General features: G+C 41.2%; 1 protein-coding gene and 3 long non-coding RNA genes across 4 annotated transcripts; all 4 read left to right on the top strand.

The window, feature by feature from the left end:
- Positions 1-3,475: 3,475 nt before the first annotated feature.
- Positions 3,476-5,062, top strand: LOC120716522 (Fc receptor-like B; the record flags this gene model as incomplete). Its single annotated transcript, XM_040004031.1, has 3 exons — positions 3,476-3,482; positions 4,514-4,756; positions 4,836-5,062. Coding segments are annotated over exons 1-3 (477 nt in total), but the record flags the coding sequence as incomplete, so codon positions are not given.
- Positions 5,063-5,490: 428 nt separating this feature from the next.
- On the top strand, positions 5,491-8,060 carry LOC120716504. The gene is made up of 3 exons (XR_005691954.1): positions 5,491-5,577; positions 6,255-6,353; positions 7,869-8,060. It is a non-coding gene; the product is annotated as an uncharacterized LOC120716504 (long non-coding RNA).
- Positions 8,061-15,254: 7,194 nt separating this feature from the next.
- On the top strand, positions 15,255-19,615 carry LOC120716511. Its single transcript, XR_005691961.1, has 3 exons — positions 15,255-15,430; positions 15,674-15,742; positions 18,513-19,615. It is a non-coding gene; the product is annotated as an uncharacterized LOC120716511 (long non-coding RNA).
- Positions 19,616-20,880: 1,265 nt separating this feature from the next.
- On the top strand, positions 20,881-24,373 carry LOC120716501. The gene is made up of 3 exons (XR_005691951.1): positions 20,881-20,916; positions 21,082-21,165; positions 24,185-24,373. It is a non-coding gene; the product is annotated as an uncharacterized LOC120716501 (long non-coding RNA).
- The last annotated feature ends 163 nt before the right edge of the window (positions 24,374-24,536 follow it).

Raw genomic sequence — 24,536 nt, 5'->3', positions numbered from 1 at the left:
GGTATTTCTCCAGCTTCTCGTGTTCCTTCTTCCTGATATTGCTGTCATTCGGAACCGCTACATCGATCACTATGGCCGTCTTCTTCTGTTTGTCTACCACCACTATGTCCGGTTGGTTAGCCACCACCATTTTGTCCGTCTGTATCTGGAAGTCCCACAGGATCTTAGCTCGGTCATTCTCCACCACCCTTGGGGGCATCTCCCATTTTGACCTCGGGACTTCCAGGTTATACTCGGCACAGATGTTCCTGTACACTATGCCGGCCACTTGGTTATGGCGTTCCATGTATGCCTTGCCTGCTAGCATCTTGCACCCTGCTGTTATGTGCTGGATTGTCTCTGGGGCATCTTTACACAGCCTGCACCTGGGGTCTTGCCTGGTGTGATAGACCCCAGCCTCTATGGATCTTGTGCTCAGAGCTTGTTCTTGTGCTGCCATGATTAGTGCCTCTGTGCTGTCTTTCAGTCCAGCTTTGTCCAGCCACTGGTAGGATTTCTGGATATCAGCCACCTTCTCTATCTGCCGGTGATACATACCGTGCAGGGGCCTGTCCTTCCATGATGGTTCCTCGTCTCCCTCCTCTTTCTTGGGTTTCTGCTGCCTGAGGTATTCACTGAGCACTCGGTCAGTTGGGGCCATCTTCCCAATGTATTCTTGGATGTTCGTTGTCTCATCCTGGACTGTGGTGCTGACACTCACCAGTCCCCGGCCCCCTTCCTTCCGCTTAGCGTACAGTCTCAGGGTGCTGGACTTGGGGTGAAACCCTCCATGCATGGTAAGGAGCTTTCTTGTCTTTATGTCAGTGGCTTCTATCTCCTCCTTTGGCCAGCCTATTACCCCAGCAGGGTACCTGATCACGGGCAGGGCGTAGGTGTTGATGGCCCGGATCTTGTTCTTACCATTCAGCTGACTCCTCAGGACTTGCCTGACCCTCTGCAGGTACTTGGTGGTTGCAGCTTTTCTAGCGGCCTCTTCATGGTTCCCATTCGCCTGCGGGATCCCCAGGTACTTGTAACTGTCCTCTATGTCTGCAATGTTGCCTTCTGGTAGTTCAATCCCCTCAGTTCTGACTACCTTCCCTCTCTTTGTTACCATCCGACTACACTTCTCCAGTCCGAACGACATTCCAATGTCATTGCTGTATAGCCTGGTAGTGTGGATCAGTAAATCGATGTCTCGTTCACTCTTGGCATACAGCTTGATGTCATCCATGTACAGGAGGTGGCTGACAACTGCTCCGTTCCGTAGTCGGTATCCGTAGCCAGTCTTGTTAATGATCTCACTGAGGGGGTTCAGGCCTATGCAGAACAGCAGTGGGGACAGAGCATCTCCTTGGTAGATCCCGCACTTGATGGTGACTTGTGCTATGGGCTTGGAGTTGGCCTCTAGTGTTGTGCGCCACATCCCCATTGAGTTCCTGATGAAGGCTCTTAGGGTCCCATTGATCTTGTACAATTCTAGGCATTCCAGTATCCAGCTGTGGGGCATTGAGTCATAGGCCTTCTTGTAATCAATCCAGGCAGTGCACAGGTTGGTCAGTCTGGTCTTGCAGTCTCGGCTGACTGTTCTGTCTACCAGTAGCTGGTGTTTTGCGCCTCTGGTATTCTTGCCAATTCCTTTCTGTGTCCCGCTCATGTATTGAACCATGTGCCTGTTCATCTTAGCCGATATGATGCCTGACAGGAGCTTCCATGTAGTACTGAGGCAGGTTATTGGTCGGTAGTTGGAGGGGACCGGTCCCTTCTTGGGGTCCTTGGGGATCAGGACCGTCCGACCTTCGGTTAGCCATTCCGGGTGTCTCTCGTTAACTAGCAGCTGGTTCATTTGTGCTGCTAGACGCTCGTGGAGTGCAGTCCGCTTCTTTAGCCAGTAGGCGTGAACCATGTCGGGCCCTGGTGCTGTCCAACTCTTCATACTGGAGACCCTTTCTTGGATATCTGCCACTGTGATGTTTACTGGATCCTGTTCGGTGAGGTTGCTGTGGTCTGCCCTCAGATCCACTAGCCACTGAGCATTGCCGTTATGGGTTGCGTCCTTCTCCCATATGCTCTTCCAGTATTGCTCGTTCTCCAGCCTGGGTGGTGCTGTTCTCTTATTATTATTGTTCCCTTGCCACTGAGAGTACACCTTTGCTGGTTCTGTGGAGAACAGCTGGTTTATTCTCCTGCCTTCTATCTCTCTGGTGTACCTCCTCAAGCGGCTGGCCAAGGCTGTGAGTCTTTGCTTGGCAGTTTCCAAGGCCTCAGGTATGGACAGCTACTCCGTGCTATGCTTTTGTATACATGTATATACAAAAGCATAACAAAATCAAAACTTCCTATTAGACTCTGTGAGTGCGTACATCATATAGTGAGGGCGATGCTCCCCAGCACCCTCACATTTCTTCCCCCCTACACCAGGCTCGCCAACACAGTTGCGAGACAAAAAGTCAGCCACTTTATTCTGCCTTCCCGGTCGATAATGGATGATAAACCGGTATGGTTGTAGAGACAGGAACCAGCGTGTAATCCGGCTGTTTGTGTCCTTCATCCGCTCCAACCACTGCAACGCCATATGATCTGTCTCCAAGACGAACTCCCTCCCAAGCAGGTAATACTTCAACGTGTCAATAGCCCACTTCACGGCCAGACACTCCAACTCTACTGCTGAATACCGGGTCTCCCTTACAGCTTTCTGCTAATAAAGCCCACTGGTCTCTGGTTCTCTCCCACGCCCTGCAACAGGACAGCTCCAATTCCTCGATTAGAAGCATCAGTTTGTACTGTACCGTACCGTATATACATATGTGTGTGTGTATATATATATATATATATATATATATATATATATATATATATATATATATATATGTGTGTGTATATATATGTGTGTGTATATATATGTGTGTGTATATATGTATATATATATATGTATGTATATATGTATATATATATATATATATATATGTATGTATATATGTATATATATATATATGTATGTATATATGTATATGTATGTATATATGTTGATTGAAGATGTCCATTTTAGGATCCTTCCATCATGTTTACTTTTATTACAAGTACGGTCCGAAGTATTTTATACACATTGCATATCTGTGCTTATTTTGAGTTGATGTTCGGTTCATTAAGGGTCTTAAGCTTCACTGGCGTGACTGTCCAGGTGATACATGCTGAGGGAAACTAGAACATAGAAGGATAACTGCAATGCATGCTTACAACACATATAATCTAGGAATGTGTGAGGCCTGAGGCCTTAACTCATTTGGAGTCACACTATATTTTACTCTACTTGGCAACAGATGACCAGAGTCAATAATTAGCCCCAGAGACCCTGAGGGCTTAAGATTATTACCTTCTATAGAAGGTGTTATAGAAAAGAGAAGTTCTATAACTGCTTATAGCTATTAAAGATGTACAAGATGTACGATTAACAGTGACTAATGTCTGGAACCTATTTTAATCTGTCATTGACGCCATGGGGTGTACCCCACTGCTTTATAAGTATCCACAACATGTATTTTGGTCAGAAGACATATGTTGATGTTTTCTCCGGGCTGTTAATAAACTCACCGTTTGATTGCACTTTTCTGGGGCCTCCGTGGTTTGTGACACTGCTCTACATTGATCGATTTCGCGACAATATATATAATGTATTTACAGTTTTATTTATTACTTCACTTGCATTGTCGAAGATGCTACACATCACTGTCTTTGAACCAATAGAAAGCTGGTGCTCAGAGGAAGAGGGCGGGCTTTACTTGGTGTCAGTGACAGAAATAAAAAAAAAGCTCAAATGAGTGAGAAGGACGATGAAGGAAACATCTGTGCTGTGTCTGCTCTGTAAGTAGAATCTCTGTGTTTGTTTGAATTCTTGTACTTTGACTGCCTGCTCTCCTGATAACTGATGATGGAGGAGAAGACATGAAAAACAAATCAGGCTGAATTCAAGTTCAAACACCACGAGGACCAACTGCAGGTCTGAACTGACTCTTTATCTTTGCTCAGGAGTCGAGGAAACACAGCAGGCAGTGAAAAGATCAAATCATTCACTCATTATATCAACACAACTGCACAGTGGACACATGACTTTACTGTGTTATTTAAAAGTAGTGGTTACTGTTAATGTGTGTATACTCAAAGCTTAGTCCCTGTGCATAATAATCACTGTGTGTTGGTTTTAGATTTTAAAAAAACCAAAACATCCAACTGTGTGAATACTTTTATGTCAGTAACAAAGTTCCTCAGGAAAATTTTACATGTTTTGAGATTTAGTAATAAACACAGTAACCTGAGTGTCATTTCTCTTTAGTTCTGATCTCACTGCTGAGCTGCACAACAAACCAAGGTCAGTAACCTTCTTCTGTCACAGTTTAAACCTGAGAAATGCTCACTGATATGACCTGATTGGGTTTATGTTTGCCATTTGTGATAGTTTATCGATAGTTCGATAAAAGGAAAACAGATCATCAGTTTTTCATTGTAACCCTCACAGCTCGTCTGACTGTGAGTCCCAGCAGCTCTCAGTTCTTTAACGGAGTCTTTGTGTCTGTGAGCTGTGAGGAGGACGACAGCTCTGCTGGATGGACTCTGAGGAGAAACACAAGCAAACAACAGAGGACTCAGTGCAGAGATGGGTGGGGAAAACCAGATGGTTCTTCCTGTAACATCACTATAATGGCAACTCATGACAGTGGAGTTTACTGGTGTGAGTCCAGAGAGGGTCCCATCAGTAACATGGTTAACCTGACAGTCACTGGTAAGCTGAGTGTGTGGAGTTAGTGTTGATGAAGCTGTGTGTAAATGGATGAAATGCTGTAGTTTGTCTCTGTGTTGAGGTGGATCAGTGATCCTGCAGAGTCCTGTCCTCCCTGTGATGGAGGGAGATGACGTCACTCTGCTCTGTAAAACAAAGACCACTCCCTCCAACCTCCCAGCTGCTTTCTATAAAGATGGCTCCCTCATCAGGAAGCAGCCTACAGGTCACATGACCATCCAGCATGTTTCCAGGTCTGATGAAGGCCTCTACAAGTGTGACATCAGCGGTCATGGAGAGTCTCCATCCAGCTGGATCACTGTCACAGGTGACACACTCACCTGTCTGTGTTTCTGCAGCTTTCAACATTCACAATGTGACGACAACTTCATGACTGTGTTTGCTTTATTTTAGAGAGAAACACCACCACACCTCCTCCTGTTCTCTCTGTGTTGGCATGTCTTGGATCAATATCTGTTGTGGTTCTACTGGTTTTACTGGTTCTGCTGGTGAGACGATGTGTTCTCAGCAAACCCGAAGGTGAGACTTTTGAATTTTATATGTGGTTATGTAAATCTGTATGCTATACTATTTATGTGTATTATCATTTGATGATTTTTTTTTAATTGTAATTTCACATTACAAATGTAAAACCGTTTAGTTTTTTCTTTTTTATTTGGACTTTTCACTGTGAATAATTGTGATTTTAAATATTTTTTAAATTTTAATAATTTCACAAGATCGAGATGAAGCTGTGGAAGATGACATCTTGTACAGTGATGTCAAAATATCAAATCATCAACAGCCAAAAAAACAAAACAAAGGTAATCTGGGGGTTTTTGGGGTTGCAAGATTTATTTGTGATTGTTTGATTCTACTTTTAAGAAATATGAAGTTCTGATTATATTGATAGACATTATATGTCCCATGAAATTTTTTTTTATGAGGTTATTATGAAGCATGTGAGGGACAATCAGAAGCGTACAACTGGGCATTGTAATAGAAAAATAAAAATTCTTTTAAATTGATACTAAAGTTTAACCCTGTAGTAATTTTTCCAGAGTCCATCTTTGTATGTCACGGCTTTAATGTCACATTTTTTTTCAGTTGATTTGTTTCCTTTATTCAAATTTATTAAACTCAGTCATTTTGATTATGCTTTTTGTAAGTCTGTAAAATTTCACTCTGTGCTCATTGAGCATTGCTCTTTGCACACTGCCCTCTGTGTTTGTTGTCTGTGGTTAACACAAGCTAACACCTCTGCAGTCGTACAGTTTCCTGTTTATGATTGTTTTTAAAGTTACCTGCAGGTGTTTCTCTATCAGGCGTTAGAAATAAATAATTCATATTCACATTAAGTAAACTTACTATAGTTTTATTCATAATTTCCTTTTATAATTAGCTCAACTCAATTTAACATATGTAGCTTTACTCAAAGTTTAAATGACTTTACTGCTTCATATTTATGTTAGACCAACATTTTGTGTGTTTTGTTGTGCAGACAGTGATGCAGCAGTAATCTACTCGGCAGTGAGAACAGAAGACATCAGTTATGGTCGAATCATCATCAAAGACCAGAAAACCAGATCACAGATGAGAGGTACAGCTGCTCTCTTTGTCTCCTGTCTGCAATGATATGAGTTTGTCTGTCTGACAGCATTTTAAATAACCTGCAGGTGATTCAGGACAGATTTACTGAGTGGACAAATCCAAGAATTACAGATGTTGATACATGAACGAGCATCTGATGCTCCTGTTTAAAAACTTCAGACTTCAGTTTTCTGATATTTCTCAGTTTGACATAACAATGCAAACAAAAATCAAACAGGATTTAGAGAGATGTGTAACATGGTATTAAAGGAGAATGAGTGACTGAAGATTGTAAGCTTCTGGGCACATTAGATACAAAGCCCCAAGTAGATACTGTAAAAAGCTGTCGCTAAAATTACCACTAAGCACCTTTTAGTCAGGATTTGGTGGTGAGCTGTGTAAGATGCAGACCTGAGGTTTAGTAATGCTAACATTGATATACGTTAGACTGAATCTATAATATACAATCAGAGATTTTTGTCTTTGCAACATAAACTAATAATATTCAATAAATACGGATCATCATAGCTGAGGTTTCCTGAACAACAAAGCGTACAGTAACAACCTGCATATTCAAAACTGAAACCTGCCCAAAGCTCCTAAACTGTTCACTGGTTAATTGTTTGTGCAGGTCTCAACACCTTGACCTTTATATTTTTCTCCTATTGTCTTTTTTTTTTTTTACCCAGAATCCCTGTCCTCATATTTACATTAAATAATATAGTAGTAGGTTAAGGAGTTTCCTTCATGCACAGGTTACTTTAATAAGATATTTTAATGCAAGAGGTGATCGTGGCTCAAGAGTTGGGAGTTCCCCTTGTAATCGGAAGGTTGCCGGTTCACGCCGTTGGACAGTCTCGGCCGTTGTATTCTTGGGCAAGACACTTCACCCGTTGCCTACTGGTGGTGGTCAGAGGTGGCGCCAGTGCCCGGCAGCCTCGCCTCTGTCAGTGCGCCCCAGGGTGGCTGTGGCTACAATGTAGATTGACTGAATGTGTAACGCGCTTTACAAATACAGGCCATTTACCATTTACAATAAAACAAATTCCACTAAAAATGTTCTGCATGTAAAACCACAGCAGCTCCTTCCTGTAGTCTGAAGCTGATGACACTTCTCTGTTCTGGTTTGCCCAAGCACAGAGTTCATATCGTGAGAACTTGCCCTGTGGTGAAGCACCAGTTTGCACTGAAAAAGGTGTCAGATCTGTGGTTGTGCACCTTCAACTAGTTAGGGTAGCTGTTGTATCTCAGCAGAAGTGTTGAGAAATGCAAAGACCATGAAAAGCTTCAGCTTTTTACAAAAGTTACATACATGTGTTAATCTTCACACAGTCTTTTTAGCTGCGCTCTAACTGCTCTGTACTGTGTCTAAAGCTTTGTACCCCAGTTTTGATTGGTGGTCATGGTGAGAGGTCGGCTACACCAGTTTATCACAGGACATTTAGAAATGTGACTAAATCTTTCAACAAAGTCACCAAGAACTAGAAAGCTTGTAATCATTTTTCCTGTTGTTGTTTGTGTTCAGACTTTAAACCAGAGCCAGACGCCATCTACTCTTTACTGAAGTAGTCCACCCGTCCAACCACTGCTGTCCTCCTGCTGGTCTCTAACTGGTCCCCCCAGCACCTCAGACCAGAGCACATCCATATATTGATTTTCCATGGATTAAGATTAAAATGATTCAAAAATTCAAAACCCATATGAGGATTTTATCTAAGTAAGTTTTAAATGTATTTTGCTGCAGTGAAAAACAGTATAAATATGTTAATGTGTTTCATGGACACAGTAGGTTCACTTTTTATATTTTAAGTATGATTCAAGCACCTTGTTCTTGTTCCCTCAGCAACTATTTAATTTCTCTGCGTGAATAATAAACCTTTGCTCTCACTTATTTTGCTCGTGTGGTTCTGTGGGTTTCACCGAGATGTCTGATGGAAAATCTGACTTGGTCGTGGCTAACCGACCCACATATCTTTTCATTGCAGAAAAGAAAACAAGCATTAAACCACAGCAGCAGAAACAATTCAACGGCTTTAAATAATGCAGCAAAGCTTCATCTCAGACAGAGAGATTTTACTTTGATGTTTTACAGTAAGTCACACTGAAACCAGGCAGCTGCTGACATGGCTTTTTAAAAATTTATTATTTAAACTGGTCAAATAAAAACAGAACATCTTGAAAAGTCTTTGGTAATAATTAATATAAATTTATTTTATTTTGTTAACCTTACTGAGTGTTCATTTATTGTTACTCCACCTGGGAAACATTCGCAGTGTAGAGTTTTAACATAAAGAGCTGAAGTGTTTAGAGATGAACTACAAACTGATGAACATGTGACTCAGACTGGACAGACTCATCTCCTGAACCAGCTCAGAGCCCCTCCTGCTACACCTCAGTGAGTTACAGCAGAAATGATTGATGCCAACGCTGCTATTGATATTAGATTGATACTAGAGTGATAGCACAGTGCTAATCCATAAGTTCAGTATATAGCACACTTAGAAGTGTTCAGTAAATATGTTTTAATGAAAAAAAAACATAGAGAGTCTGGGCCTGAGTCCATTCAGCTTGTGATAGTCCAGCTGTTGATCAGCACCATGGACAGCACTCACACACACTGATATTCAAGCTTATGCTTTAAACTCACACCATCTTCTTCAACTGGACCAGCACTGGCGTAAAATAGATTGTGAGTTGCCAAAGTAACATAAAGCAAATAACTTTTAAATATGTAATATGATTAGCAAAGAGTATTTTACAACTTAAATGTTTCTGTAAATAGATTGTATTTGAGCCCTGGAACAGACTGGAGACCTGTCCAGGGTGTACCCGCCCTCTCGCCCTAAGACAGTTGGGATAGGCTCCACCCCCCACGACCCTGAAAAATGGATGGATGGATGATTGGATTGTATATGCCATCTTCAACATGGCAAAAATTGGATATGTGGAAAAAAATGGATGGATGGAATTTCTTCCTGGAATCACTTTATGTTATAAAAACACTTCTAGCATCCAGCGCACTGCTGAGCAACATAATAACTCATATGTTATTACAGCAGATACATGAGGCACATGTCTAAACATTACCATCTATTACATGTGACAGAATGTCAAATACATTTTTGTCACTTCCAACAGTTTTAGGTGAACTGTGTGTTTCATCAATCATGATGCAATTATTCTCTGTTATAAATTTCATTACTCAACCACGGAAGTTTTTACACTCACAGTCTCCACAACTTATTTAATTACCATCCAAAACACATATTTAAATGAAGAGAATCTTTATCAACAGTGACCTCAAATACAACTTTTTCATTCAATACAGTGTGTTTATACTTAATAAAAAAGTTATTATGTTAATGTCTTTTAATCAAACTATGACAGCATCACTGATGATCTTCTTGTATCCATGTTAGTATGTAAAGTCCAACATCTCCCTCTAGTGGCCACATATATAAACCATGTGTGAGGATGGTGTTAATGTAAAATGTGAACGTGTCACCAAGTTCCTCAAACTCAAATGTGTTGAAGACTTCAGTGGCTTGAGGACCAGGTACCGTGAGCAGCAATGCAATTTTCCTGGCATCTGGTTTGGAGTCCAGTCCCATGGCTGCCATATACAGCTCAAACTGCTGCTTAAAACACCGCCAGTTGCTGTTCACTTTCCCCACCAGTTTCAGTCCTTTCGGTGGCTTCAAACTTTCCATCTGAAACAGAACTTTGAACTGCTATTGCTTCCACTCTGTCACTTTTACTCCTGGTACCATGTGTTGTCTTCATAGCGTTCGTTCAAAATAACACAGCATCCACTTCTGCTTTGCGAGCTACTGCCCCAAACATTTTATTAACACCATTCTTATGTCACACCACAGACCAGTCTTCTTTCATGTGCTCCCCTGGAGGCATTCATGAGCTTTCTTAAATACAGTGCCCCCTGCTGGTAAACCTTATCATTACATTAACATCTACATATCAACACAGTGACCATCTAACATGACTGGTTAGTTTGCGTTTAAAGTCCAACATCTCCCTCTAGTGGCCAAATATAAAGCATGTGTGAGGATGGTGTTCATGTAAAATGTGAATCATAGTGTTCCAGTCAGTCATCAGTGTGTCTCTGCACAGCTATAATTAAAATGTGTTCAGAGGGCCTCAGTGTCTGAATGGTTCCAGTTCAGCTCCATAACAGCAGCGTCCCTGGTTTGATTCCTGTGTTTCAGCTCATATCTGCCTCTCTCACTGAGGGACACACACACACACACACACACACACACACACACACACACACACACACACACACACACACACACACATACACAAACCACTCACTCTATTTGAACCAATAGAAAGCTGGTGCTCAGAGGAAGAGGGCGGGCTTTACTTGGTGTCAGTGACAGAAATGAAAAAAAGCTCAAATGAGTGAGAAGGACGATGAAGGAAACATCTGTGCTGTGTCTGCTCTGTAAGTAGAATCTCTGTGTTTGTTTGAATTCTTGTACTTTGACTGTCTGCTCTCCTGATAACTGATGATGGAGGAGAAGACATGAAAAACAAATCAGGCTGAATTCAAGTTCAAACACCACGAGGACCAACTGCAGGTCTGAACTGACTCTTTATCTTTGCTCAGGAGTCGAGGAAACACAGAAGGCAGTGAAAAGATCAAATCATTCACTCATTATATCAACACAGCTGCACAGTGGACACATGACTTTATGGAATTTACTTTTTTCAATCTTTTGTTGTCCAAACCTTATTGAAACATGTTACTGACATTAAATAAAAAACGAGCTCATAAATATATAATACACAGACGAGTTTGTGGTTCTGTCAGCTGTTTGTGTGGAGTTGTTCTTTATTGTAGCCAAAAAACAAACAAACAAAAGAAAATGGGAAACTGCTGCAAATATTCAGTTCATAACACATTAATCCTACAAAATGAAAGAGAGTTAATAACATGCTTTGTTGTGTGATGACATTTTAAGTTCATGGTTAAAATATCAAGCATATAAGAGTGTATTTATTTAATTTTATTATTTATTTTGTTAAAAAAAACTAAAGGTGCTAAAAATAAACATGTTACTTGCAGTTTTGTCCCAGTAGAAGTGAACTAGACACAAGTTTAGACGTTTTTGTGTCAGAGCAGTCAAAGGGAGACAATCAGAGGAGCTTACGCAAAAGAGAGTGGACTCCTGTAGCTGAACTATTAGACACTGCAAAGCAGCGAATGTCGACCTGAACGCTGCTGCACCGAAGTTTGCTACTTGTTGATAAAGTGAGTGGCTGTTTGGCAGAGCGAGCGGACTTTGAACAGCTAGTACAGCTAGTAAACTAGCTTCAAGATAGTTGCTCTCTCAGGACATTTCTTGGCCCGGGCCAGGTTACTGGAGTCCCCTCTACTGGACACCAGACTTTCCAAAGTACCACCCTGTTTTATTTTGTTTTCTCCAGATGGAGCGAAGCAACCATACGGTCATAATGATCTCCAGCTCTCCAGCTCCTTTTCTGTTATATTGTTTTCTCAGCTTAAAATAAGTGGGAACATTTCAGTTGATCAACAAGAGAGAAGTGGACTTTAATTTTGTATATTACCTGTAACGTGAGGGTTTGCTATGCGGTTTGGAATCACTCTGAATGATTAGAAACAGCAAGATGGAGACAGATAACGTTTTTAGAAGCCTCATTGCTCTCAGCACACAGCAACAACAACCCAACACTTCCTGTTTACCACCCTCATGAATACTTGACTGGCCTCTCAGAAGCTATACTCAGATCAATGCAGGGAAAACAACTAGGTAGATATAACACATACTTATTACTGCTTTGAACATGCATATGTAAACATAACATGTAAATATCAAAACACGTAACTACCAAAGGGGCACATAACCAACTCTATAAATGTTATAAAGTTATAAAGTTACATTTAAAGTTGCATTTAAATTTGCTGCTACACTGTACAATACTTATAATAATATTTATATTGTAATATCAGTTAACAGACACATTCAAGTTTAAATACTGTGTATTCATTGTGTTCATGGTGTGTAGTATTTCTATAAAGTCAAGTAACCAGAACTCAGAACAGAAGATGTCAGGAACAGCTGCAGAACATATGGGTTGTGCCCGGGGCACTCAGCCCAGGAGCTATAAGTAGTTCATATGTCGGTCTCATTATTGACCCTAGGGAATTTTGATTTTCTGGGGGTAATTTAAGTTACACCATCTTGAGTTTAAATACATACTGTATTAAGAGAAAAGAACCCAGGGCCCCGGTCTACATCAGTATAAGTATATGATAGATTGGCTACATTATGTTCACCTCAAATCAACCTGAGTGTCATTTCTCTTTAGTTCTGATCTCACTGCTGAGCTGCACAACAAACCAAGGTCAGTAACCTTCTTCTGTCACACATGAAACTCTAGGCTCTTGGCTCTTGATGGATTCAGTCGCATCTTTTCTCCCTGCCGCTCATCTTATCTTCCCTGTTTGCGCTACTCATGTCCTTGTCTAGTCTTGTCTACTCTAACCCTCAGAGAGACTCTCTCTTGTTCTCTAAACCCTAAAAAACATGGATTATATCAACTGGTCTCTGAACGCGATTGACACCTTTTTATGGACGACAAGCCTGAGTTTGGGAGAGCCCAATTGTCCTGGTGGGATGTTTTCTGCCGGATACACGATGGATGGGTGGCAGCACTGGCGTGTGCGTGGTGGGACTGTCAATTTAGGACATAGAAGATGTATACCTATTCTGAACCGTGATAACAGGGTTCTTGCTGATCGGAGCTGGCTCGGCCCTGGCTTACTGATATTAAAGAAAGCTCTTATGGCTGTTCAAAACTCCACAAGGCTAGCCGCTATGATTGAAGCGATGGGGAGGGCCATGAGCACGTAGACGGTGCTTATTGAACATAAAATGGAAAGATCTTGGAGAAGCTCACGACTGTCATGTCTGTATGCAGGCAGGAAAAGGACCCAATATGCAGACTCGTAGAGGCAGAACTTAAACTCGAGGTCCACTGCATTATTGCAGGCATAAGTCAAAAACAGAACAAAACTAGGAGGGCTAGAAACTGAACTAGAACTAAAACACACAGCAGGTCTGAGGCTATGGAAGTTAATGGCGTGACAATGAACAGAAGCAAGCACAGACAATAAATACAGAAGGTCAACAGGGCAAAGAGGGAACAGCTGGGAGACACGGCTGAGGATAATTACACATGAGGAGAAAGGGAGGATGCAAAACTGAGTACACTGACTATTAATACTATCACAGTAAAACAGGAAGTGCACAGAGGAGCTGGGTGGGGGAACACAGATAAACATAACAGCACAAAACACGAGGGGAAACACGGCACAAGAACTCAAACAACAATATACACACGTGGCAAACACGAGAACTCGGACTCAGTAAAAGCTCGGAATACTACAGAAACCAAAACCAAGAGAGCTGCTGACACATGAAACCAAGGAATAACACGACTCTTCGACTGGAAATTTACAGACCTGGTGACCAGTGACGGACATGAGATCAGCTGTAAAAATGTGATGCAGTTTGTTTGCACTAAACCCAAACAACCATAATTTCTCCCATGTCGCTGCCAGAAGGCTCTAACAACAAATTCTTCTCCTTAATAACGGGACTGTGTTTAGACTCTCTGTGCCACATGTTTCAAGGCCACCTGCGCCCGCTGCAAGACTGTTTACTTTTGCTTTTGAAAGGGACACTTTCTCAGCTGAACACAGGACACACACACACACACGCACACAAACACACACATATACACTCATCCGCCCTCCCCCCTCCAAATGCCTCCGACACCCTCTCTCGATGGTGGATTGACTGGACAAGTGCAGGGATGCTGCTGTCTACACCGGCTCACTCTCATCCCATTTACCCACCCCTACTGTTTGTCATGTGATTCTATGGTGTTAAAATATGAAGATTCATTTGCCTTTCTGTGCCGAGATCTTTTTCTGTTCTCAATTTGTTTTCCTCTAGGAGCTCAGTATGGGTGGAGTTCTTTTTTCTCATCGTCTTCCCTCAGGGTGTACTTTCACTGTCTTCTTTTTGGCGCGTCCACGTCTGCAGCCTGATCTCAAATATAAAACTGATTCAATTAAGCATTAATCACAGAATTATAAACGTTTTAACAAAAATATTTGATATAACAAATCAAATATTTTTCATTTTAACCCTCACAGCTCGTCTGACTGTGAGTCCCAGCAGCTCTCAGTTCTTTGATGGAGACTTTGTGTCTCTGAGCTGTGAGGAGGACGACAGCTCTGCTGGATGGACTCTGAGGAGAAACACAAGCACAGGAAACATCACTCAGTGTGGAGATGGATGGGGAACATCTGCTAATTTATCCTGTGACATCAGTTACATCGTTGAACGAGACAGTGGAGTTTACTGGTGTGAGTCCAGAGAGGGTCCCATCAGTAACATGGTTAACCTGACAGTCACTGGTAAGCTGAGTGTGTGGAGTTAGTGTTGATGAAGCTGTGTGTAAATGGATGAAATGCTGTAGTTTGTCTCTGTGTTGAGGTGGATCAGTGATCCTGCAGAGTTCTGTCCTCCCTGTGATGGAGGGAGATGACGTCACTCTGCTCTGTAAAACAAAGACCACTCCCTCCAACCTCCCAGCTGCTTTCTATAAAGATGGCTCCCTCATCAGGAAGCAGTCTACAGGTCACATGACCATCCAGCATGTTTCCAGGTCTGATGAAGGCCTCTACAAGTGTGACATCAGCGGTCATGGAGAGTCTCCATCCAGCTGGATCACTGTCACAGGTGACACACTCACCTGTCTGTGTTTCTGCAGCTTTCAACATTCACAATGTGACAACAACTTCATGACTGTGTTTGCTTTATTTAGGGGAACACACCACCACACCTCCACCTACATCCACACCTCCACCTACATCCACCTCTGCTCCAGCTTTCACCTCCATCACTCTTCCTCGACCACTCTCTCTTCCTCTTCTCTCTCTGTTGTCATGTGTTGGATCCTCCTGTGTTGTGGTTCTACTGGTGTTACTGGTTCTGCTGGTGAGACGATGTGTTCACAGGAAACCTGAAGGTGAGACTGACTCAGACTTTTTGATTTTAGATTTGAAGTTCATGTTAATCTACATGTTATAGTCTTTACATCAATAATGATTTGATGGTTTTGCATTGATGTTTGATCCCCATGGAAGTAACTCAACATTGTACAAATCTACGAATATTTCTTTGTATATCTTCTTTTTTTTTTTTATTAAAATCCTAACTTTAGAGTTTTTAAGTAAAACATGTTGCTGTTGAATTTGGATCATTTCACCAGATCAAGATGAACCTGTAGAAGATGACATCACGTATGGTGACATCCAAATATCAACCAATCAAACTCGAGGTAATTCTGGGTGTTTTTGTTACAAGATTCTTTAATGGTTGTACAGATGTTGTTGTTGTTTTTTAATGAAATGCTTTATCTCATACTTCAGAAAAGTTTGAGCTTTTGATTCTGTGCACAGACATTTTATGGCTTATTAAAAATAAAGTTATTTGAGGACACTGTGGAGCATGTAAAAATGTAGATGGATGGAACGCTCCCATTTTCTTTCAAGAGTTCTGGAGAAAGTGATCTATATACAGTTGCAGGCCCACCTTGATTTTGATCTAAAAGGCTGAGCCCCCTCTTCCCTATTCGAGCTCCTATTTATTTATGCTCCAGAGAGAACCGTGCGGTCCAGTTCCAAACTTATGTTATCTATTCCATGGTCTAAACAGAGCCTTCTGTGTGGCAGGTCCCACACTCTGTAATAGTCTGCCTCTAAATATTAGATCTGCACATTTGTTGGATTTCAGCACGAGGTAACCCACACATTGTTGTTTTAGTTCTTTCTATTGTCTTATTGTTTTATTGTCTTCTTTTTTATATTTAATTGCAACATTGTTGTACATTTTACTTTTTTAGTTGCATTTTAGTTTGCAAAGCACTTTGTGCAGCTTGAGCTTTTGGAAATGTGCTATATAAATAAGCTTGACCTTGACCTTGATTTAAGGTCATATGCTAATGGCTACGTTAGATACAAAGCCCCAAGTAGAGAGAGTAAAAATTCTAAAGCTGTAGCTAAAATGACCACCAATCACATAGCCTCTGATCAGGATTTGATGGTCAGCTGTGTAAAATGCAGACCTGAAGTTTAGTCATACAAACTTTGATATACCTTAGACTCAATCTATAACATATACAGGCAGGGATTCACGTCTTTTGACCGTTGATCCTCATCACTCTGTTTCCCTGAACAACAAAGTGTGCATAAACACTTTGCATATTCAAAACTGTGAAACCATTTTCCTTGATAAAACCCCTGTCCTCAAATATGGATTCAATAATATGATTATAGGTTAAAGACTTGCCTTCATAAACTCATTGATTTAATATGACCATTTAATATAAAACAAATTCCACAAATATTTTGACCAAACAACTTCAGAGATCTCATTGATAAGACTGACCACACTTTAAGACTGGGATGGTAGAGGAGGACGCCCACTAATCAGAAGGTTGGGTGGAAGGACTGGATCCCCAGTCTGGATGCCAAATAACTTTGGGCAAGATAATAACCCTAAGTTGCTCTCCTGATGCATCCACTGGAGTATGAATGTGCGTGAATGTTAGATAGAAGCACACAAATAGAAACATCATAGGGAAAAAGTGTTTGTGTGAATGGGTGAATGAGGCAAGTTGTGTAAAGTGCTTTGAGTGCTCGGTGTAGAAAAGCTCTATATAAGAATCATTTACCATTTATCATCACCACAATAACCGTTGCCCCTCCCCTTTTACTCCAAGCAAGCATCATCAGACTCCACTGTCCACGTTAATGAGATCCCAGTGTTTGCACTTCCTCTTGGAGGGAGTACAAATATGAAACATCTGCAATTTTCTTTGGGCCACGCTCATCCAGAGGTCTGCATCAGTGTATTCATGTTTTTGTGAGCGGCCGCTATATAAACAAATCTGATTTCAATTAAATTCAGTTATACTGCTCTCTGGCTTCAGTGCACACAGTTTGTTATCAGGGTGAAAGTGTTGTTAATATGAAGGGCATAAAAAGAGTTCTAACACCACAGCAGCTACTTCCTGTAGTTTAGTTTGAAGCTGATGACACGTCTCTGTTCTGGTGTGGGCAATGACACTGTTTATATTTTGAGAACTTGCACTGTGGTCAAGTCTCAGCCTGCACTGAAAAAGGTGCCAGCTCTCTGGTTGGTCATCATCAGCTAGTCATTTGTTTCTCAGCAGAAGCATCGAGAAATGGAAAAAGAAAGACCATGAAAAGCTACAGCTATTTACAAACGTTACATACATAGGTCAATCTGCACACAGTCTTTTTAGCTGTGGTCTAACTGGTCTATGCTGTGTCTAAAGCTTGGTACCCCAGTTTTGGTTCTATGAAAAGTACATACCAAAAAAAACGTTCTAATGTTTGCAGAGGCCAAACACCAACATTAATATTAGGCACACTTGCTTGGCAGTTAAATTAAAACAGGTCTAAAGAGCTGACCCAGACAACTCTTTAACACAACGACTGAACATTTTCTGAAATTTAAATCATATCAAAATGTATAGAAAATCAGCCTGTTAAATAATATATACAGACAAATAAAAAGCCCTTTAAAATCATTAAATGTATTAATTAATAACACATAAATCAAAGTTATATTTTCACCAGTTGTTCATTAACTTAGACAGCCATGTCCTAAAGAGACCGATTTTACACCAGTGTACAGGCTACAATGTTAATCAAATCAAATATCAATGTGACTTAAGACTTAAATCTAGTATTTTAAATATATCACGTAAACGTCACACTAAATAAACCCACATGTGAGCCCACTTTCACTCTCATACTTGTTCACAATGTTGTGGGCCTGTTAGTTGCTCACTCTGACACGGCTGTGAAGCACCTCGCTTCACACAGGTGCTGCACCACTGCTCACTGTTACTGCTTCACTGTTTCACATGGAAGCTGGAGCTGTTCATGGTGAGAGGTCGGCTACACCAGTTTATCACAGGACATTTAGAAATGTGACTAAATCTTTCAACAAAGTCAACAAGAACTATGAAGTTTATAATGGTGTTTCCTGTTGTTTGAAATGTGTGTGTTTGTGTTCAGACTTTAAACCAGAGCCAGACGCCATCTACTCTTCAGTGAAGTCCAACCACAGACGTCCAGCTGCTGGTCTCTAACTGGCCCCCAGCACCTGAGACCAGAAGACATCCACACATTAATTTTTCGCTGATATAAACTAAAATGATTCAAAACTTCAAAAACCACATGAGGATATATTTTTAATTGAAAATTTAAATGTGTATTTTGCTGCAGTGACAAAGAATATAGATATGTTAATGTGTTTCATGGCCAGAGCTTCACTGTTTATATTTAAGTATGACTCAAGCACCTTGTTCTTGTTCCCTCAGCTACTACTTAATTTCTGCGTGTGAATAATAAATCTTTGCTCTCACTTATTTTCCTCGTGTGGTTAAAAGGAAATGAGTCACATATAAAGTCTGCTGCCATCTACTGGTAACACTGAGCAATTCAATAGAGTTCGAGCCAAATATCACAATTATCTATGCTATTGATAGAGAGACACATTTACATTCCAGCTCGAAGCAAAGCAGCTGCTTTTCACATGACAATACTTTGACAGTGTGATATCTTTCAATTGACTCCTGAAGTCATTTGTGTTTAACTGCTTTTTACCAAAATAATGGTTCCCAGAGTGGCAGCAGGGGCGTCTAACAAAGTCATGAAGGCAGTAAGGGGCTTCCACCAAATTATACTGCATGTCTATAACTATATGTAGATTATCAGAGCTCCATCGTAGTTTTAGGTCATGATTCTGTCTTGTGATACAAAGACTAATTGTTTCTTATATGGTGTACTTTTTCTGAATACATTGAATTTTAGCTCTGCAAATAATAAATCACTCTCCAAATTACTTAATGGCAACGTGGAGCAGGAAATGGGGTTTATCACTACTGTGTTGGGCTATTGTTGCACCACAAACTTGTAAATAAACCCACTGTATTACTAAAGAGAGTCTGGGCCTGAGTCCATTCAGCTTGTGATAGTCCAGCTGTTGATCAGCACCATGGACAGCACTCACACACACTGATATTCAAGCTTATGTTTTAAACTCACACCATCTTCTTCAACTGGACCAGCGCTGGCGTAAAATAGATTGTGATTTGCTAAAGTAATATAAAGAGAGCTGCAAGTAACTTTTAAAGATGTGATATGATTGACCGAGAGTATTTTAGAAGTTGAATAATTCCATAAATGTATTGTATTTGCCATCTACAATAATAAGTGGAAGAAAAAGGATGGATGGAATTTCTTCCTGGAATCACTTTATGTTTAAAAACACCTCTAGCATCCAGTGCACTGCTGAGCACTTTGTTCATATGTTATTAGAGCAGATGCATGAAGCACATGTCTAAATATAACCATTTCAATCACAAGTGACTTAAAGTCAGAGATCTTTCTGTTGGCTGTGTGTTTCGTCAAACATGGTGTAATTATTCTCTGGTGAAAAGTGCACTACTTTTTGAAATCACATCAACAAACCACAAACAACACCTGCCTAAACATTTGCCAACACATAGTTTCCATGTTATGACCTTAGAAATGGGAGCAGGGAGGAGCACAAAACAGGATTTCCTGAATGTCAGAATAACACATAAATTTGAAAATCCAAAAAGTTCTGTAACACTCACACTCTCCACAACTTATTTAAGTACCATCTCAAAAATATGTGTAAATGAAGAGAATCTTTATCCACAGTGACACTGAGGTGCGATCGTGGCTCAAGAGTTGGCAGTTCATCTTGTAATCGGAAGGTTGCCGGTTCGAGCCCCAGCTCGGACAGACCTGGTCGTTGTGTCCTTGGGCAAGATACTTCACCGACTGGTGGTGGTCAGAGGGCCCGGTGGCGCCAGTGTCCGGCAGCCTCGCCTCTGTCAGTGCACCCCAGGGCGGCTGGCCATCACCAGTGTGTGAATGGGTGGATGACTGAACATGTAAAGTGCTATACAAATACAGACCATTTACCTTAAAAAATGTATTTTCAATAGATACAGACATATTTATTATGTTAATGTCTTTTAATCAAACTATGACAACATCGTTGTTGATCTGCTTGTATCCATGTTAGTGTTTAAAGTCCAACATCTCCCTCTAGTGGCCATATATAAACCATGTGTGAGGATGGTGTTCATGTAAAATGTGAATCATAGTGTTCCAGTCAGTCATCAGTGTGTCTCTGCACAGCTGTAATTAAAATGTGTTCAGAGGGCCTCAGTGTCTGAATGGTTCCAGTTCAGCTCCATAACAGCAGCGTCCCTGGTTTGATTCCTGTGTTTCAGCTCATATCTGCCTCTCTCACTGAGGGGGACGTCCACACACACACACAGAGGAAGAGGGCGGGCTTTACTTGGTGTCAGTGAGAGAAATGAAAAAAAGCTCAAATGAGTGAGAAGGACGATGAAGGAAACATCTGTGCTGTGTCTGCTCTGTAAGTAGAATCTCTGTGTTTGTTTGAATTCTTGTACTTTGACTGTCTGCTCTCCTGATAACTGATGATGGAGGAGAAGACATGAAAAACAAATCAGGCTGAATTCAAGTTCAAACACCACGAGGACCAACTGCAGGTCTGAACTGACTCTTTATCTTTGCTCAGGAGTCGAGGAAACACTGGTTGAGAAAATTAATGCATGGATGGATGGATGGATGACATATGCTAGCAGCTGTCTGTCAGCTTTAGGTATGTTTTATTCAGTTTTATTCACCTTTGTTATCCAAACTTTATTAAAAAAATATTGCTGGTGTCAAGCTGACACGAGCTTGGAAATTAGAATTGGCTGGGCTGCACTATGAATTCCGGGATAGGTTGGGCCACAAAGGATACACCCCACCCATCAGTCAAATCTAGGGAAAAGGAGGACGCATTTGTCCCCACATTTGGAGCAGTCTTCGAATTTGGATAGCCTTTGTCGCATCGCTGTGATGTAATTGCCTACAAATGCGGCCGTCAAAGCATGCTGACCCTGAATTTGGACACAGCAAACCTGCATGCTCTGCTGACAGTGTTGGGAAGGTTACTTTAACATGTATTCCACTACAGATTACAGAATACATGCCCCAAAATGTATTTTGTAACATATTCTGTTATGTTACTCAATGTTATGCAAGTCAATCAGAGTAACGTATCCTGAATACTTTGGATTACTTAATATATTATCATGCTTTTTACAACTACATGAATGTACTATTGCTGTGTGATTTATTACTATTGCTGAAGGCTACTTTCCATACTTATACCAAATAGATTTGTAAACATTAATATAAAATGAGTAACAGTAGGACTGACATTAGGTACGGCTGCACTTTTTGCAGTATATAAAACAGGTCCGCAGCTCTAAACCGTAGTAAAGGGACCTCTGGCTAATACGTCGGGTTCTGTGTCGGACTCGTAGCCAGGTTCGTATTCTGTTACTCCTCAACACTGTCTGCTGAGCAGCCCTGTCTTATTGCTCCTGAGCATAGTATCCTAAGCTGCCTGAATCTGAACCTCTGGGGCTTGAGCTGTCGACAAATCCTCAGGCAGTGGACCCTTCAGGTCGGCCCCTTAGTGTCTCCTTCTCCACCAATGTGGGGTTCCTACCATGCCATCAGATGAGTCAGATCACTATTGCTAACACCTGCCTCCATCCGAGGGGTCGTTTTGATGCATGAGTTCAGTTCTTTGATCATTAAACCTACATATATGGATCAGTACTTAAGGTTTGACTCTCATCATCCACTGGAGCACAAACTGGGTGTCATCAGGACGCTACAACACAGAGCGAACACCATCCCCACTGACACAGCGGCCAGGGAGGCAGAAGAACATCACTTCAAGAAGGCCCTGAGTAAATGTGGTTATCCCAGCTGGACTTTTGTCAAAGCTGGGAAGGCACCTAAAGAAAGTTCCAGCCGATCCAGGAGAGAAGGACAACCGCTGCCCAAGCAAAAACCTGTAGTGATCCCGTACGTGTCAGGAGTATCGGAGCAGCTGAGATGCATTTTTTCTAAACACCGGGTCTCTGTGGCTTTTAAACCCCAGAACACACTGCGCCAAAAATTGGTCCACCCCAAGGATCGGGTCCCCGACACAAACAGAGTAACATAGTGTACGCTGTTAAGTGCAGGAGGATTGCCAGGATTATACATCGGGGAAACTAAACAACCTCTGGCGAAGCGGACGGCACAACACAGAAGAGCTACCTCGTCAGGCCAGGACTCTGCAGTCTATTTACACCTACAGGCCAGTGGACACTCTTTCAATGATGAGGATGTACACATCCTGGACAGGGAGGAACGCTGGTGTGAGCGCGGAGTAAAGGAGGCCATTTACGTGAAAAGGGAAAGACCATCTCTGAATCGAGGAGGGGGCCTAAGGGTACATCTTTCGCCATCTTACAATGCTGTGATTGCAGCCATTCCCCAACTCTCTGTGAATGGTACTCATGGCCATTGATCAGTGGTTGTTGATCAATGGTCATGAGAATTTGCATAATTATGATGAAGGAACTGACCTCCCAGCCCATTGTTCCTTCAGTGGGCTGGTTTCAGTCATTATGCAAATGTACTGTTTATAAGATTGGGGAAACCTGCAGTCAGCTGAGACTGAAGAAGGCACTTGGATGAGTTACAAAACGTTTCTCCCACAATCAACTATTTGGAGATTGCTGTTTGCTCAATTCACCAGCCTTCCGAGTCTTTTCTTTGATGATGACCTCCTGAAGGGCCCTAATATTTGCGTAACTATTTTTAAATCCCTGTAGAACTGGAACCACGTAAGCTAGTGCAATAAAAAAAAAATTTGCATATGAAACCGGAGCAGTTGTACTTACATCTTATGCCATCAGCTTGCCCTTCCACATATAGATTTGCAAAAATTGCATAAAAAACCCTTGCAGCAACAAAAACACAATATTCCAGAAACACGCTTTGCCGATTCGATCATAGCACTTCCTACGTTGGAATAGATGTCAGGGCGAACTATCGCATGTCCGCCATTATCTGATGTCATTTTGCAAAAAAGGTAGTTTTTTACCTTCAGGGCCTTATAAGCCTATACTGCTGTTTTTAAATGTCATGTTTTATGCTTTTGTGTATCATTTCTGGGATGCTTAGAACTCAAATTGCACTGCTGGGAATAGTTTATTTTGATGCATATGCTGTTTTTTGCAAATTTGCATTATAATATTTATTTTCATTTTTCCTGCAGTAAATAAAAATTGGCGTGTCTCAAAAATAAAACTAAGACGACATTTTTTTGCAATTTATGTAGTTACTATGCACTCATATCATTAAAATTTGGGATATAACGGTTGAATTGATGGATAGCAACTTGAAATGATCCCAAAAATGGCACTACAGCATGTAAAAATATAAAGATTAAGCTCTGGCGGACTTGGTTCTATGGTAGGTCTTGAATGGTTAATGGAAACTTTCTAGGCTTAGGCATGAATATAAATGGTTACAATAATCTAGCCACATGGAAAGTAAACAATAAATAACTGTCTTTAAATTTCCTTGAAATGAAACTGAACTTGGACATGTTGTGGTATGTGATGGTTGACGTAGTTTGTATCTATTTTTAAGTTTCTAAGTTTCTTTTTTTTCAGTTAAAAGGGTTTAGTTATTGGAAAGAGGACGCTTCCTCAGTTTGTCAGCTGTTTGTGTGGAGTTGTTCTTTATGTTCACCTCAAATCAACCTGAGTGTCATTTCTCTTTAGTTCTGATCTCACTGCTGAGCTGCACAACAAACCAAGGTCAGTAACCTTCTTCTGTCACAGTTTAAACCTGAGAAATGCTCACTGATATGACCTGATTGGGTTCATGTTTCACAATGTAAAGTACAACAGATCATTGCTTTTTTTCCTTTTAACCCCCACAGCTCGTCTGACTGTGAGTCCCAGCAGCTCTCAGTTCTTTGAAGGAGACTTTGTGTCTCTGAGCTGTGAGGAGGACGACAGCTCTGCTGGATGGACTCTGAGGAGAAACACAAGCAAACAACAGAGGACTCAGTGTGGAGATGGGTGGGGAAAACCAGCTGGTTCAACTAATTCTTCCTGTAACATCAGTATG

Source organism: Simochromis diagramma, unplaced genomic scaffold (genome assembly GCF_900408965.1).
Source record: "Simochromis diagramma unplaced genomic scaffold, fSimDia1.1 OVJJ01000776.1, whole genome shotgun sequence".
NCBI classification, from domain to species: domain Eukaryota; kingdom Metazoa; phylum Chordata; class Actinopteri; order Cichliformes; family Cichlidae; genus Simochromis; species Simochromis diagramma.
This window is presented reverse-complemented; position numbering and strand designations above follow the sequence as displayed.